We start from the raw sequence: 18,446 nt of genomic DNA on the forward strand, positions 1-18,446 counted from the left end.
TACATAAATTTTAATTTAACAAAGCCTACTTACAATAAGTTATTTCTGTAATCCACAAATCTCACTGCACTGACGATAGTAAACTCATTCTTGTTGTACCAAAATAGAGGGTGGGTAAATTTACTAGCATAGTATTAAGGTAAAGACACATAAACTTTGTATGATCATAACCCCTTTACCACTTATCTCTATCTACTCTTTTATAAAGTAAAAAAGCCATTTTTATTTTTAGTAATTTCTGTCTTTAAATTATCATAATTGTACTTATCTTTAAGTCCTTATCTTTTTAAATATTTCACTATCACCTTTGCATCTATCTATAATATCTGAGGCTTAGACAACGTCACCACCATAAATAATACCGTAACCGACAATAGTAGACCGTCGTGTTCACTACCGCGGTAAAAAGGGGGTCAATGGAAAATATGTTTTGATGGAAGGGCGTCTTTCCGGGCCGTCGTATGCCAATTCTAGAAAGCCTACACACACACACACACATATATATCTATATATCTATATAGGGTAACATTCCGGTGAGAACACTTAAAAAACATCATTTTGATGCATTAAAAGTCCATAAAACTAACATAGTGCTTAACTAAGTATCATTATTTAAGTGTTTAACAACACATTGGCCTGTCAAAATCAAAAAAATCATGTTTTTTGTTTTGTGAATCCATCTTGGATGCATATTCTTCAAAACGATGCATCCACCAAAAAACGTGATTTTTTCAATTTTGACAGATCAATGTGTTGTTAAACACTTAAATAATGATAATTAGTTATGCACTGTGTTAGTTTTATGGACTTTTAATGCATCAAAATGATATTTTTTTAAGTGTTCTCACCGTTTTCTATCTATATATATATAATATATATTAACCTATAGATACAGACATACCTTCTTTTGAAGAGAGAGATATCAGCAGGAGGAGGAGGAGGAGAGAAGTCAAAGAGAAAGAGGTCCACGCTTATCTTTCTTTCTCTTTCTCATCTCTGTCTTCAAATGGAAGGCGGTGGAGACGACGGTGACGTAATCATACCGCTTCATACTCATGAAGATGAAACGATCGTCGATCCTCACTCCGGTCATCCGCCTCAGGATTCCGATGACCTTTCTCCTCTTCCGGCCACCTCCACTGCCACCGCTGTCCTCACCGATGATCTTCGTGACAAGATCATCAAACAGGTTTGTTACAAAATTATCATCATTATATATATATATATACAGCTATATTATGTAGGTGATGTGATTATGAGTATACTTAGGGTTTAGGATGCCTGATTTTATTGTTGATTTTTGAATGTTTGTTTAAATCTTTGTTAGAAGTGTCGTTGATGATTTCATTGAGTGGAATATAGGTCAATTAGTCGCCCTTTCAAGCAAGTGATCACTCTGCGTCGTGTGTTCTCCGACAAACTTGTGCATATGTGCAATTCATTCTTGTGTATGCATAGGATGATTAATCTTAAGTATATGACATGTTGACAAGCGTAATCCGATAGAAACTCAAGTATGCATTTGTTGGTCTTCCTTATGCATGGGGAAATTAGATTCCGGAGGGATGCACATAGATATGCATACCATGGTTCTCTTCTTTAATTGATTATAGGCAAAAAGGGGTCAAATTTATAATGACTATTATAGACTTTTTATTAACTTCAGAGATAACTACCCATGTATTGCATCCAGATATCTGTTAGGTTCAATAGGCCATGAAATTGGACTTTAGAATTTTATGCAAATAGTTTTAAAAAAGAACATTATCCGTCTAAAGACAACCTTTAAGTTTCAACTAGACGAAGTTTATATAGCCACAATCAAAGAAATTTCAATTGGTAATTTTACTAATGTCTTGAACAGAATCACGATTGCAAATTAATATGGTCATTGGTATTACTTGTTGGCCCGAGAGTTAAAGAAAAATACAACTACCACTGTTACATTACGTGAAACTTAGATATATGTAGCTATATGTACTATTTTATTGTATGCTATAGCGATGTTATTGTATGGTACATATATGATATATGCTTATGGGGAACTGCAACTTGTTAGATATAAGAACCAAACTGCACCGTTATAAACCAGGTTTTCAGTTTTGGATCAACTGATTCGGCTTGCTTTTCTTTGAACACCCCATTGACGCACAAATTGTTATGTTGTTTTGAGCTTCTTGCTCTGCTGGTTGCTTGAAAAATGACAAAACGTCATTTTGTTCTGTGAGGTGTCAAACATTAAAATGAACAGAACCTTTGGACACCTTGGTAGACGGGGAACATTCTTTTGGTGTGATTGCTAACCGGCTTTTAATTATGTATCCAAGTCCTTTGTTGAATATTGTTGATGCATAATTATGTATGGGTGTATCTGGTTTTGGATGGTACTACCATTGATGAATGTTATTGAAAGAACTGCATTTGGCATGTGTAAAGAGTGATTGAAAGTGTACGGTTTAAAATGTAGAAACTCTTATTAGCTTGCATGTCCTATCTATTTTGCAATTGTTTTGTATGTATGTTATTTCTGATGCTACCCTTGCTCTTCAATTTCATAGCATCATAGAGTACAACGCTTCACCTGCTACTTAAGAGCGGCATTGGGCTGAGGGTTCAAGTATGAACTGACTCTATAAGATGTAATTAATTGAAGGTTAGAGATGTGTAAGTCTTTGCCTTAGTAAAACAGTGTATTACCTGCTAGGATGTTGCATCTTCTAGTTCTGATATGAGAGGGAACCAATTTATAACTTGTAAGCAACGGTGAAGAGAGTCCTTTCTTATAAAAGGTTCACGGAAAGATCTTGTAAAAATATGGATCCGTGGTGGAAGTAGTGGGAAGGTGTTTAAATAATAAATGTTAATTGTTTTGATTCTGTCTTGATTGACCTGATATATTTTCATATACCATCATCCATTCCATCCCCTGCTTATTCTATTTGATTTTCTTTACTTATCTTATTTTAAGAGGAAATGTACCTATTATGCAGGTGGAATACTATCTGAGTGATGAAAATTTGAGAACTGACAAGTTCTTGTTGAAATATCTTGCAAAGGACGAGGAAGGATACGGTAAGTAAATAAGCATTTTGGTATCAGTTTTAGGGTATATATTAGTTGCTTTTATGTAGCTGTTACAGACACTTGGCTGGTTATCCAGTTTAGACCTTTTCTCTTTTTATAATCTTCCTGCGATTTGAGGTTGGTGATTTATCATTTTTGTGAGTTTATAGGAACAAAGATTGTATCATTTGTGAGTTTATAGGCATCTGGTTTCTAGTACTACTTCATTAATGTCTTAAGGAATTTATACTTGTGAACAGAATTTTTTGGTGCAATATGCCAAAATCTCACACAAGACACACACATTGTGATAATTGTGATTTTATTTTATAGCATCATCTCTTCGGTGATTTTACCGATCTTTTACCTATCAGTTTTATTACATGAATTTGGAAGTGGATTAGATAGGCGGTTGATTCGTATGTGCCACTGCAAACTTGGCTTAGCGGTTCTCCTGTGAATGACAATCTTTGGTGTACTAGTGTAAAGATCCACATAAGACTTGGATGCAGTGGACCAGTGTTATTTGGGATGATTGGGCTATTTTCTTGGATTATTTTACCCTTTATTTTCTTCTTGAAGTTGAAAGTTGATTAGATATATGTTTTTGGGATGATCAGTAACTTGCTTATAAATTACACAGGTTTCTTATCTATGCCAATATTGCCTAGCTGTACTTGTAGATATTTTCAACATCTGTCTTCCATGTTTTAGCTTCTTTTCACATCCATACTACATGACCTAGCTACTTGTTGTAATTAAAATGGCTATCACAAACTCACATTTTAGTGTAAACTGGAAGAGAAACCCCTCTTCCACTGTGTTCTTGATATAAATAAATAATGGATGATACATGTATTAAACTGCGTCTAACAAAAAATTAAGGGATCATCTCCTTTTGTAAGGTCTATCAGGAATAGACTGGCTTCACTTCAGGACAATAAATATATCTTCTGGTATAAAATGGGAGCTTAAAGTGGTCATAAAAAAGGAGTATCAACAAAATATGAGAAATCAATCTCCGGGGAAGTAATACTGTATAATGTTCTATTTATTTATATATTTTTTTGCAGTTCCTGTTGCAGTTATTGCATCTTTTAAGAAAATGAAGAAGCTGACACATCACAAATCTCTAGTAGTAGATGCGCTAAAGGAGTCTTCTCTTCTGGTAAGCTAGATATCTTGTGAATAAATTAACCTTTAGCAGGAACTTGTTTTCTGTTTCCAATTGGCTGTCACCCTATGTTATTAATTTCAAATTATCATGCACAAGAAAGCCTTTGCAGTGATCAAAACTAAAGTTTGTACTAATGGCTGCAGACTTTAAGTTCAAATGAGAAGAAGGTCAAGCGAGTTCACCCTTTTCCATTGAGCGAGGTTTTGGATCCAGAGGTATACTCTTCTTTTTTGCTCACCTCCGATTTTAAACATACTTGTTGGGATGTTATTTTTTTTAAATACTTCTCTCTTTATGCCTAGCTATGTACTGTTCTAGTAGAAAATCTTCCAGAGGATCACACAATAGAGAACATGAAGAAGATATTTAGTAGCGCCGGAATGTATGTTACTTCTCCATATCTTTTTCAGTTTTATTTAAACTTATTCTTGTGCTAACTTTCTTGTACCAAAAATCAATTTTAGTATCAAGAAGATTACCGTTCATAAAGAAAATGCTACAAGGGATCCGAGAAAATGCAGTATTGAGGAGAAGCTCCTGATTGGTAAGGTAAGGTACATTAGTAGGCTTCATGTGTGAATAAAAATACACAAGTTGATGTGTGCTATTCCCTTTATAATGGTCGTCATCATTCTGGTTGATGTGTGCAGTTGCATGCGGTTGTCCAATATGAGACTATTGAGGCTGCTGAGAATGCTGTAAGTTTGATGTTCACTTTTTTTTGTTGCCATCTTTTTTTTGATAGTTATTATTTATTACTGGTCTACCGCATTCTTTACCGATTGTGGGATTCCTCAGGTTGCTACTTTAAACAATGAGCAAGACTGGCGCCATGGCATGCGAGTCAAGCTTCTCAAGCGCAGGGTAACCAGCTTTCTCTGAATTTCCTATCTTGATAAAATTAATTTGTCTCATGATTTCTCATTATAGGTGAAGAATGCACAGAGAAAAAAAGGTCATGATTCTGACAAGAAAAGTAATCATCAAGCAGATTCACCTGGGGGTAAAGAGAATCAACAATCAAGTGAGCACCATGATGACATTCTGAATGAAGAGGTAATACCTATGACCACAGTCTGATTCGTACACTAATTCATGTAGTAGATGAATGTACCAAAGTTTATGCGTACATTAATTCATTATAGTTCAAAAAGCACTGTATTCAGTCGGGTGGACTCACAGATATATTTTGTTTCATTTGAAACAATACGTATACAATTGCAAAGTATTTGTTACAATAATAATCTTATTTTGTAAAATCGATGAGCATCACATTTTCACTTTGCGGACTTATCTACTTTTCAACCCATTTGACTTGTTAGGTCTTAAGGATAAACCATAACCCACACAGGTCCATTCATTAGTAAATGGTGAAATTTGCTACTTTTAGATTATTATCTATTAGGAAAGGCAATCTGGTGTTTCTGCTGGGTACATGGGTACATGTTCCATATCCCTTCTAGTCAACCTCAGTAACCATGACTAAGCTTTTCACTATAATGTGCACTCATGCATAGGTTTTTTTGTGAAATGTACACCTTCTACCCAAATTTATGGATACTTGTGTAAAGAATTGATCGGGCGTCTCTCTCTTCAAATCATTTTCTACTGGTGCGATTATTGTATTTTCATTATTAAACTCAAGTATCACTGTCGGAAGCCAACAAAACTCAGAAGTTTTTGTATATCTTACTGACAATAGAGTATGCTTTTTTCATTGAGGAGTCTGTTTGTGTTGATTTATAGAAACTTTCACGTGCTTTCAGATTTCTAAATTTCTTATTATAACTCACTCCACTGGGGTTAGTATTGGGACCCAGTAGCCTCTTTAATGGATTTAGTTTGTATTCTGTAGCATGAAACTCATAACGGAGAGCATCAATCAAAGGAGAAAAATGGAAATAGGGGTCAAAATCGGAGGCGTCCTCGGAAGCAGCAGCAGCAAGGACATAATGGCATGGGTAAGATGGTCATTGACATAATTTCTTAGGAAAAATTTGATCTGTTCATTATCTTGGACATGAAGACTGACTTGTTTCTTGGATAAAAATTTCAGGCCATGGTACACTGGTCCACAATCATGGGGGTGAAATATCAAAGCCCCCTCCTGGACCAAAGATGCCAGACGGTACTAGAGGATTCACAATGGGACGTGGACGACCTCTCAGTTGACACTTAAAACCAGATTCTGTCGCCAGATATCGTCTTTTATGCATGGTATATATTATGCTGCAGGGAATGGAATTGTTATCTGGATCAGGAAAGTCACAAAATGTGTAGTTATTTCAAATCTATTATCAGAATATGGCTCAGTCTATACTTTTGTGATGCTGTGTAACATGAATGCTTAAGCTAATGGGTGATCTTTGTTTATGGTTTTATGCCGTCTTCAAGTTTGGGTTTGGAATCTTGTCGGAAACATTTTATTACATGACAATTATGAGGGGGTTGGTTTCAGGACATTTCCACTACTTCATTAGGACTTAGGAGTTAAATATTGCTCTAAAGTTGTAAGTAGAATACATGTGACAATGAGGTGGTGTTGATATCTCCAACTTTCTCAACATATTGCTACAATACTTCAAGGTTGGGTAACAAAGTGAAGGCCGTTCTGGCACAATGTGTCATCCTTGCAGGTAACGTGAGTATAGTTAACATATTGCTACAACATATCGCCTTTTTTGGTTTTTAAGATCTTCAGAAGGTTGCTTTATCAAAGACGATCCTAAGAACCAGTTGGGATTAGTCGATTGGAATATATCTTACTCCCATAAATAAAGAGCGCTGAAAGTGAAACAAAAATTGGAGTATTGTTTCCGAGTCTAATTTAGAAGAGCTATTACTACATTGTAAAAGGGAAATAAAAATAATGTTGAGATTTGTTTGAATTACCAACCACTAGCCGGTTCACATAACATATGTTTATAAACTTTATATCTTTCTTTGTTGTCACTACAAAATCTCCATAGAGTATTTGTTGTCACATAACATAACTTTGTACATTTGGGCACATGTTGGTATCATTTAATTTTGTACGACAAATCAAGAGATCAAGAGCGCATAACAAAATCAGGTTTTTTTTTTTCTAACTTCGTACATTTGGGCACATGTTGGTATCATTTAATTTTGACTTCAAAATTTGAAAAATATGCAAGTTCACATACAGAAAAGAAACTGTTAAATAAGTAGGGTAAAAAGAGGTACCCTACTTAATTAGATATTTATCATCTTATTATGATGTCTGTAAAATACATTCACTTAATATAACATGATTTGAGCATTTATAATTAAAAGATCAAATCCGTGTTTCTCAACCTTACATGTGAGTCAAACTGCATTGGCAGCATGTATTGTTCTATCCATTGATGGATTGTTAGGCCTGTCTTTATACATACCATTTCCTCCCTACTTTTTCAACTATTCATCAGTTTTTTCTCTCATAAAACATCACAAGAACAACCCTCTTTATATTACCAACTTCTTCCACTATTTATTCATTATTTTATTATTTAGTTTTTCTTTTTTTCATAAAATTAAACTAAATTTAAAAACTTAAAATTAAATTAAACTTTTATTATTAATAATAAGTATTTTACAATTTTCAAAAAATCTATATAAAAACTTAGGTTTAAAAAATAAAAATTAAAAAAGTATAATAATTATTTTGTAAATAATTTAAACTCTAGGGACTAAAAGTTAAATAAATATTAAATTATATTTTTTTATCCTATTGAAGTGTCTTTATATATATATATATATATATATATATGTATAGACACACGGGTAAAGTTATTTTGAAAACTTTTTTTTTTTGTGATAACCTTTAAGAACTTTTTAAATCAAGCCCAACCGATGATTGTTCTTTACATGAAAATTGTTTTTTGAATAACTTATGTGTAATTTTAAAGTTTATAATTGTGTGGAACAAGTATTATCATCCGTTATACAATTATGTGGAGATTTAGATTCTTGATCACATGTGCACGAATATTGCTATGATCATATGTATGCAAGTCGATCAAATGTAATCAAGAATCCAAATCTCCACATAATTGTATAACGGATGATAATCTATGCCTCCACACAATTATAAACTTCAAACATAAGTTATTTAGAAAACAATCAAAAAACAATTTTCATGTAAAGAATAATCATCGGTTGGGCTTGATTTGAAAAGTTCTCAAAGGTTCTCGCAAAAAAAAAGATTTTCAAAATAACTTTTCACTATATACACACTGGATATATATCTCTCACGCACAAATTTCATTTTTTTTTATAAAATATTAAGCACACAACAAAAACTTTTATTTTATTTTGTTTCAATATTCAAACGAAAGAGATCCATATTTCATCCATCAAGCCGCGTCTAAGCTTAGAAGAAACACGCTGGACGCATGCCTAGACGCGGTGGTGCTAATAGCCTCCTCCGTCAAACTGGCGTTGGACGCACCAAGGAAGTAGCTATAAGGAGCAGCCTTACAAAAAGAAACTTTTAGATTGAGTTAATGTATATCATATGCATTTTTATGATCTTTCAAAAATTTTGTGTTTGTTGATCGCATACTAACCCGACCGACTTGTCTCTAAATGTTAAACCAGCGATGAGTACATATCTCTATACTAAATAAAAGACAATTGTCTTTTAAAAGTATTTTTAGAAAAATTGTGATGTGGCAAGTCTACATTTTTTTAAAAAAGGTCTTTATTATAATTATGATGTCACAAATAATTTAAAATATTTTTAATTAAAAATAGCTCACTAAATACTTATTTAAAGTTTATGTTATTAATTTTTTTTATATTTATTATGTTTTGCAATTCATCATCTCCATATCGATTTATAATTAATAACAAAAATTACATGCATATCTTATAGTTCTATAATTTTAATTAAACTGTCCGGGTTGAACCCTGATAAATTCGCTAGTACTCATATATAACATGACAGAAGAAGTCATAGATTTAAGTCTAATCTTTTGTCCCTTTAATGTCAAAGTGATTACCTTCTTTAATGTTGTGCAAATTCTTTTCGAAAGTTTAAATCTTTTTATTTAATTGAAAGTGACAAATATGTTTATATAACTAGAGTGAAGGCCCGTGCGATGCACGGCCGGATAAGTTGGTTAGTCTCACGTCTTTGGTAAAGTTTTTTGATCATGCACCGGGTCTACATACTTTTGGCTTTACCAAAACCCGTAATCACTACTATTTTTAAAGAATCTCCTTCCATTTGTGATAAATCCCATATTTACAAACAATAATCAATATATAAGGATCTTGCAAAAATAAAAATTCATTTTTAACTACGAAATGTAACAAAACAACAACCACTATAATTGTTTAAACATAAGCTAATAAGCAATTGATCGTCGTTTCTCCGTCTGCATACCACACAATTGGCAATTCTCACTTAAGTGACAACCATACAGCTTGTCAAATCATCAAAACCAGGGGAAATGACCAAGTCTATCTTACGGGAGAGCTACTCGAGATTTAACAAATGTAAGAAAACACATACAGTTTCTTTCCAAACTTTTAAGGACACTCTCTTTGCCAACTTTCTCCATGGACTTGGCAATCAACTCACCTATCTTTCTCGTTCTCCATTAGCCGATATTGTCACCTAAACAAAAAGACTCTTACAATCAAAAGTCGATATAAAAAATGAGAGGCGTCATAAATGTTTTAACTATGATCAGATACATCTCGTATAATATATGTAATTACTATTGACGAAATAAACGTGCAAACATTAGTACTTCATTTTGGGCTGCTTGTTCAAAAGGCATCCGATAATGCATCGGGTTGGAAAAGTATACCAATTTTCCAGATGCCTTGGCATACCGATAATGAAATGAACCACAAAAATATGATTGGTAAACACTCAAGTTTCATTTTGGCAATTCATCGAACATCTTATACGTATAAAACAATTACATATATAAGTGAACAAAACATAGGCAAATGATATAATACGGAACAGTCTATGTCTAATTTTTTGATGGGATCAACAAAGAAGAAAATAAAATACTCCAAGAGATACAATCGGATGACAGTATGAAAATATCCGTGAATGATTTGAGATAGAGAGTGATCAACAAATGTTTTCTTCAAAAAAGCTTGCACAAATTGTAAGAATAATCAAATATCAAAACTTTATATCATCAATAATAATCAAATATATTCATGATTGACTTCTTAAATAAGATTAGTACCCATAATATTTATCAAGATTATGAAGCAACAAACACCTACAAACCATTTAACCCATAATATAACTGTAGGTCAAAGAAAAATAGATTAAACAAACTTTGTTGCAAGCCAAATCACGTCTTCATCATCATTAACCTACCTGAAAATGGAGCCCATTTAATATAAAATAAAGTGAAATTAAAAGTTGAAAAATTTTAGAAACGGGAAGGCAGAGAAAATCTGAAAAAACATAGAAAGGGGAAAAAACATAGAAAGGGGAAGAAACATATGTAAAACTTACATGACCTAAATTAAATATCATGAAAATGGACCATTCATATGCTGTAAAGTGCAACCGGTTACCCTTAAAAGGATTGAATGACCGTTTTATTGAACCTGAAAGCCAAAAGCCATGGATCGTACCACCCGATCAAGGAAAGAAACGAAGAGGATATAAAAGGTTTTTTTATTTTAATTAAGCTAAAGAAAAGAAGAGGAAATAAAAGGGAATATTTTTTTAATGAACGACAAGGTTAAAAAAATGGATGGATATTATTTGGCTTGGGTAATGGGTTTATCAACTAAGCTTTTGTTCTTGTTGATTTCGATTACTGGACTTTTGTTCTTGATTAAATTTTAATTACAATATGATTTTATTGCATGCTTTCTTATATATGTACAACTTGTCACAATAATAACACAATATAAACTTGCTATTAAGTCACGATAATTGCATGTCCAATAAACTAATAATCAATATATATTAATAATTATCATTAACTAATTATGTATGTAGATACTTAATAATTAATCACTCTATTATATGAGAGTAATACATAATGAAATAAATAAAATCATAAATATACCCTACTAAAGTAATTAACCCTATTAAGTATTTTAATAATCCTATTAAGTACTCATCGATAAAACGTCAAGGAAGCGTCAATTTTAATACTACCATGATAGAACTTTTAATTATATATAGATAGATGCTAATATAACAATAATTTTCTTTTAATTAGTTTATAGAGATATAGAGATAGAGATAATTAAAACCTTTTGTAAGAAAGCCGAAAACCTTTGCTCATTATTGTTTTACATAGAATTTATTTGAACAAATTTTTAAATAAATCAAACTTCCTCTAAAAATGGAAGAGAAAGCATTATGACTAGAAATGGAACAATAATATATCAGGAAATGTGTGTGTGGTAATTTTAAAAAGGGGTTTGCTAAATACAGCCCTTAGGGTTGTGTTTAAGGTGCATAAATTGTTTGTACATTTAACATGAAAATCAGGGGGCGGACTTTTAATATGAAAGGTACAAATTTTTTTATACACATTAAATACAGCCTTAGGGCTATATTTAGCATTTTCCTTTTAAAAATTTACAAAGGAATCAATTCCACTAGATTCATAATTCGTGGTTTTTGTTTTAATCGTGAGTTTTTGTTTTTTTAATTGGGGATTTATTAAATAGTTGTACATTTAACCTAAAATTAAAAATAAAATTTCAATATGGAATATAAATTTTTTGGGATTTGCTAAATACAGCCCGTAAGGCTGTGTTTAAGGTGCATAAATTATTTGTACATTTACCATGAAAATCAGGTGACGGACTTTTAATATGGAAGATACAAGTTTTTTTTATACAAGTTAAATACAACCCTTAGGGCTGTATTTAGCATTTTCCAAACTTTTTTATGCATTAATAAATGGTTTCACATTAATAAGTTTAATATTTTCCTTTTCAATTTACATACATATATTTATACAATACCATTAATCTTTCATTAATTTTCATTTAATTTAATTGCAAATTAATATATATTCACAATATTTACATAAATACTATAAAAGAATCATACTCTTGATCTAAATCCAATGAACAAAGATGGTTTCCACATTCCTTATTTACCCTTTTACTATATGGGGAAGGGAAGGGTGAAACCCCTCAAATATTTTTTTTTTAACCCATAAAAATTATGAGGACCAAACATGTATTTAAAATATTAAAATATTGGTATATGAAGGGTTTTTCATTTAAATTGGGTGCATAAGAGCCTCGTACTCACTTTTCTCTTACTATATATATATATATATATACATATATATTAAACTACGTACAAGGTCAATCAAACTAAGAACGAAATCTATCGATCTTTAAAAAGCATGGAGCTAGGGATCGATTCCTGTCTGTTGAAAGAGTCACGAAAACTCATCACTAAAGAAACGCGATAGATAAAAAATATATATATTAATATTGATCATGCATCCATTTATTCAGAAACTAAATAGCCGGATTACATAAACGAAATGAAATTGAAATGTACATTCACAGTACGTGACAGTAACGTACCCATCAATACCACGTCACGCTTATTCTAATCGTGATTCGGGACACGATTTGAAACATGGAAAGGAGAAATAACGATCACACACACATATATATATATATAGCTAGGACCGATATGATGGAGTTGCATCTCTAGCTAACAAGCAGAAGACGCAACACCATTCAGATCTGTATTTGCCAATATATATATAAAAGCCTTGTTTATTTTAAAAGTAAAAACAGTAGGTAGGTAGGTAGGTAGCTAGGTAGGTAGTCCTACATACTTGAAACAAATTAACTATAACACATGCATATGCATGCATGCATGCATGAAGTTAGTTTATATCAAGGTATGATGGATCAGCTAGCTAGCTAGCTAGCTACTATACTACTCCTTAAGTGTGATTCCCAGATTGTAAAGGCGATCCCCATACTTTCCATGGAAACCGACAACCTTACCCTCTTTCACGGGAAGTGAGAAAGCAGTTCCACCTCCTGGGCCATAGCTGGCATATTGGGTCTTGGTGGTCTTAAACGACAATGATGTTATCACCAGCACACCCGGCATATGCAGGTCCGAATGTTCCCTTGATCTCGATCAGTTGATCGCTTTTATCCGTAAAGGCAACCTGCGCGCGCGCATGTACGTACGTTACTGATCATCTCTAAAAATATACTTATATTAATTAATTAACCAGATCGATCGAGAAGCTAGCTAGCTTACAGTATCAGTAGTAGCGCCAGTAGCACTAGGAGTACCATATACTTGAGAGGTGCGGGTCTCGACGGTGTTTGGATTTGTTTGAGTGAAGCGGATGGAGTAAAGACACTCTGTGTCACTACAGATCTCGATCTTACTAAGCCACCAATCCCCTTCAACCAGCTGGAATTGCCACGGATGAGTTCCGTCATTTCCTCCCCATGGTCCAACCATCACCTGATCCATCCATCACAACACAATTAACGTACGTACTACTATATATTACTACTAATTAATTGCATGCAGTACGTACGTACGTAGTTATTCATTCAAATAAAACACCTTAACTACTACTATAAGTATATATATATCTTGAACTTATTTACGTACTTATTAAGAAAATCAAACTAACACAATTAATTAACTAATTAATTATTGAAGAGTACGTAAACGATAGCTAGCTTCTATTGTTGGTAAACTACTATACGTACCATTTTCCTCTTGATATATATAGTTTATGTATGTATGTAATTGTGAAAGTATGTATGCGTGTGTTGATGGTGTGTACAAAAAGCTCACATCTTATGGGTATATATAGGCACTAACCCCCACTAGGCCGGCCCCTACAACAGGCCGGGCTGTTAACTAATAGTGGAGAAAGTGTTGCCAGATCATCAAGTCCCTCTACTACTAATTAAACATCGATCACGTTTAATTTTAGGCTCAACGGGAATACATAGCATTTAAAAAGTAATTTTTGATAAAATGCATCAATCGTATTAACTTTCAAATTTTGATGCAATGTAATGTTTTAATTAGAAGCCGGTATTTTGGTCGATGATTTTTTCCGTCGATATTACTGGAAATACCGTTCGGAACGGCTAATTTAATTTAAATTAATTTAACTTTTTTTATGAAAATCAATTTAACAAAAATAGCCGTATAACAATAACAATCTATTAAAAATTAATAACAAATAGGTATTTTATAACAAAATATAAGTTTTAAAGTTCATAAATAAAAAAAAAATGTTAAAGTATCATAAAAATACAAAAAATAAATATAAACTAAAAATGCCAGAAATACAGGCCGATATTGAATAGTGTAAATACCGGACAAACTATGAGGATGGTTGTATAAGAGTACCCTACACTACCGGTAGTACCGGCCGATATATACCGATATTTAAAACATTTATAAAATGCATCTATATATCACAAAGTAATTTAGATCAATACACATTGAAAAGGAAAGGAAAATGATAAATCTTTTTAAAAACTAGCCTAAAAATCTTTCGAAAACTATAAAAAGGTGACATGTGTTATTTATTAATTCACTTTTCTAATTTTGTCTCCTGATTTTGCCACATGTCTTCATCTAATAGTTACGTTAAGTCATTCTTTTAAGAGAATTAATCACTTCCGATCCCAAGCATATTTTAGAGATGGTGAATTGGTGATAGTGTTGATGAATGATGGGTTCTTTTTGTATATTAAAAAGTAATTTAAACTTTGATAAAATGTATCAATCATATTGATTTTCAAATTTTGATAAAATACATCAGTCATATTAATTTTCAAAAACGCAAAGTAATTTAAATCATGCATTGAAAAGTACATTCTAGAGATGGTGATAGTGTTGAACTGTTGATGAGTTCTTTTTGTACATTACAAAGTAATTTAATTTTTGATAAAATGCATCAATCATATTAATTTACAAATGTTGCTAAAATGCATCAATCATATTAATTTTTAAGAACAAAAGGTAATTTAAATCATACGTGCATATATTTTTTACTATATATTTACATCATATTTATTTACATGAATTGATTGTAAAAGAATTAATTGGTTTGTGACTACAAGTTATATATTCTAACTCGTTAAAACAAAAAGAATTCTTACATGATTACCCCTTATATATCCATACTATATTATAAGAAATAACTTTTTATTTATAAAAATGTTAAAACTTATGTAATAATTACACATAACACTTTTTAAAATTTATTTATCTATACTACCATTTTAATATTAATAATTAAATTACATTATAAATCATGTATCTTTTAAAATATCTTCATTAACTTTTTACAATAATTACTTTTACATCAATATATGTTTGCACCGCTCGACAACGTCTCCGCCATCAAAAGTTGCCCGACCATCACCACACCGTCAACTCGATGAACACAGTCGCATTGCACGTATAACATGTTAATAGATAAATATTATAAATTTATAATATCTATATATGGAAACATGAAAAGTCTTATGAAAAGTCTTCACACATGTTATTCTTTACTATTTACAATTAGTATTGTGTATTATAAATAACCAACTGGGTTGGATCAGTGGTTGGAACTCATGTCTCTGGAAACAGAGGTCATGGGTTCGATCCTCATGCCCAACAAGGCTGGATGTCCTATTCTACCTATGGTAGAACTTGGAAGCAACCTCTCTACCTTTGGTAGGGGTAAAACTGTCTACATATCAACCTCCCCCATACACCATCGAAGACGGTATTGGGACCCAAAACCCTTGGAAGACGGCATTGAGAGTTACTTTACTTTTACTATAAAGTATATAAACAGCTCATTACATTACATTGCGTACCATTAACATTTACTGTACTATGAAAGACTTTTAAATGATAAACTGTAAAATCGAGATGAAGATCTTTTGAAGTAGGGGCCATTTCTTTTTTAATTATTAAATTAACTGAATTGTGAATAAATTAATAAATAATGTAGGTACGGATTAGGTCAATACAATTCACGTTACGCTTCCAACCACCGCTTCCTCACCTCATTTTCACTATTAAATCTTTTTTTTTTCTCTTTTGAATACAGCTAAAAACTACCCACTCACAATATAGCTTCTTCTTGACCTCACTTCTCTCTCTTTCTCACTCTCTTTGACCCTACTTCTCCGCTCTTTCTCTTTTTTTCTTTTTTTTTTCTATGGGCTTCGAAAATAAGAAGAGCGCCGACGAAGAGCCATTTGACGAGGGTGTAGCAATAATGTCGACGAGGAAGAGATCCACGAAAGGGCTTGACGAGCCTTGATAAAAGTAAAGTTGTTGTTGTGAGATTTTGGGGTCTTAGTCTAATGGTCAAGGTATTTTCTTCTAAAGGGTTTCATCCTGGGGGATGAAGGTCCAAATCTTATCATGAGAGTCTTTGTATTGTTATACACATCTAAGATATGGGAGAACAAATCTTTTAAGTTCCGAGATTCGAACTCAAGATAAACGCACTAAATTTCATGAAGTGTTGCCACTTTTTCTACAATTAAACAAAAGTTGATGTTGTGAGATGGTAAATAGTGTGTGTGTATATATATATATGTGTGTGTGTATATATATATATATGATATTAGACTATTAATATGCCTATACGTCTATATATTAGTATATATACATCAAGTAGTTTCTAATGAAAACACCCTTAAAATAAGAATACGGTGAAAACACTTAAAAACTGTTATAAATCTTGATCTTGGATCAATGACAAGTGATACAATAATTAACATGCAATAGAATAGAATAGATAAATTAGGAGAAGAACTGTTGTAGGAGGGAAGAAATGAATGTATTAGAACAATAGAATGTGTGTTACAATGGTTAGGGTTAAACCCCTTATATAGACTATTACAAAGGTATAATAGTAAATACACATGATATATACATATATTGTAGGAGGGAAGAAATGAATATATTAGAACAATAGAATATGTGTTACAATGGTTAGGGTTAAGCCCCTTATATAGACTATTACAAAGGTATAATATTAAATACACGTGATATATATATATATAGGGAAAATGATTTATGATGTTAACATCATCTTTGTTGGATGATGTTGCTCTCACAAACTCACTTAAATCATTTTCTACACATGTCAAAAATCTCCCCATGATTTTAATGGTTTGTGAGAGCAACATCATCCAACCAAAATAATGTTAACATCATCCAAGTTATCCCCATATATATATATATATATAACAAAAACATCATTTTGATACATTAAAAGTCCATAATACTAACATAATGTTATTTAAGTGTTCAACAACACATTAATCCGTCAAAATCGAAAAATCATTATATTTTTCTTATATCAAAAGTATTTAAACTTATTTCATAAAAGGTTTAATTATTCATATTGTACGTTTTATTTATTTAAGTTATATACTTATATATCTAGTAAGCCAAAATAATTTTAATTTACATAACTATTTGAGAAGCTTTGATTACTCGAGGAACTAAATTAGAACATATGACAATATAATAATAGAATACTAAAATAGTATGAGTAAAAGGAAACAACTTTTTTCTTTTAAGCAACAACGATGAAATTTATTAAATAATGCAAACCTAGTGAAGAGCTAGTAGGTACAAATTACATGATAATTGGAGAAAAAAAAACAATTGCAAGTTAGGACACACTAGGTCCATTACAAGTTTACAACAGCTATTTTAATCGAGCTACTATTTAATTTGTTTGCTCTGCTTTTGATCCACAAAAATGCAGTCGTCTTCTGACCCCGTTTTGTACGCCTCTCGCCTACGCATTCCTCTTTTAACCCCGTTTTGCTTCCGTACACCTGCAAAATCGAACTGCTTACCCCGTCATTTTCCACTGGCCAAAAAACACTTCAACTAGTCACTTTCATTTTCTTCTTTAAATGGTCGTCTCCTTTTGTTCACCGCCCACCACCGGTTGCCATAGTCTCCGTCATCAACACTACCACTTGGAGGTAATGGGTCGTCGAAAAGAGTAGGTCCAACTTGGTCGCACCCATTCCACCCTCTCAGAGTCGCCCTTGTAGGCCAGTTGTGTTTCTATAAAGAGATGTTTAATGACATGGATAAAAAAATATATATACATATATACATATATTTATATGAGGTTAGGGTTTATGTGGCTGTTAGACACCCAAAGTTGGGTGTAGAACCCTCTCACATCTTGTTTTTTAATCC

At 32.2% G+C, this 18,446-nt stretch overlaps 1 protein-coding gene and 1 pseudogene across 1 annotated transcript; one reads left to right on the forward strand and one right to left on the reverse strand.

The window, feature by feature from the left end:
* Positions 1-914: 914 nt before the first annotated feature.
* LOC122592392 (la-related protein 6A) lies at positions 915-6,619 on the forward strand. Its single transcript, XM_043764605.1, has 11 exons — positions 915-1,189; positions 2,991-3,072; positions 4,137-4,231; positions 4,384-4,455; positions 4,543-4,622; positions 4,705-4,789; positions 4,891-4,938; positions 5,039-5,104; positions 5,171-5,296; positions 6,096-6,201; positions 6,297-6,619. The coding sequence occupies exons 1-11, from the start codon at positions 1,007-1,009 to the stop codon at positions 6,410-6,412; spliced, it is 1,059 nt and encodes a 352-aa protein (XP_043620540.1). The 5' UTR covers positions 915-1,006; the 3' UTR covers positions 6,413-6,619.
* Positions 6,620-13,142: 6,523 nt separating this feature from the next.
* Positions 13,143-14,029, reverse strand: LOC122594624 (annotated as a pseudogene).
* Positions 14,030-18,446: the final 4,417 nt, after the last annotated feature.

Source organism: Erigeron canadensis, chromosome 3 (genome assembly GCF_010389155.1).
Source record: "Erigeron canadensis isolate Cc75 chromosome 3, C_canadensis_v1, whole genome shotgun sequence".
In the NCBI taxonomy this organism is placed as follows: Eukaryota; Viridiplantae; Streptophyta; class Magnoliopsida; order Asterales; family Asteraceae; genus Erigeron; species Erigeron canadensis.

Excerpts from the sequence above, each read along its gene's own strand:
- LOC122592392 (XM_043764605.1), top strand. The coding sequence starts at position 1,007 with ATGGAAGGCGGTGGAGACGACGGTGACGTAATCATACCGCTTCATACT. Across the intron at positions 1,190-2,990 it reads GTGACAAGATCATCAAACAG|GTGGAATACTATCTGAGTGA; the intron begins GTTTGTTACAAA and ends CCTATTATGCAG. Across the intron at positions 4,623-4,704 it reads ATATTTAGTAGCGCCGGAAT|TATCAAGAAGATTACCGTTC; the intron begins GTATGTTACTTC and ends AATCAATTTTAG.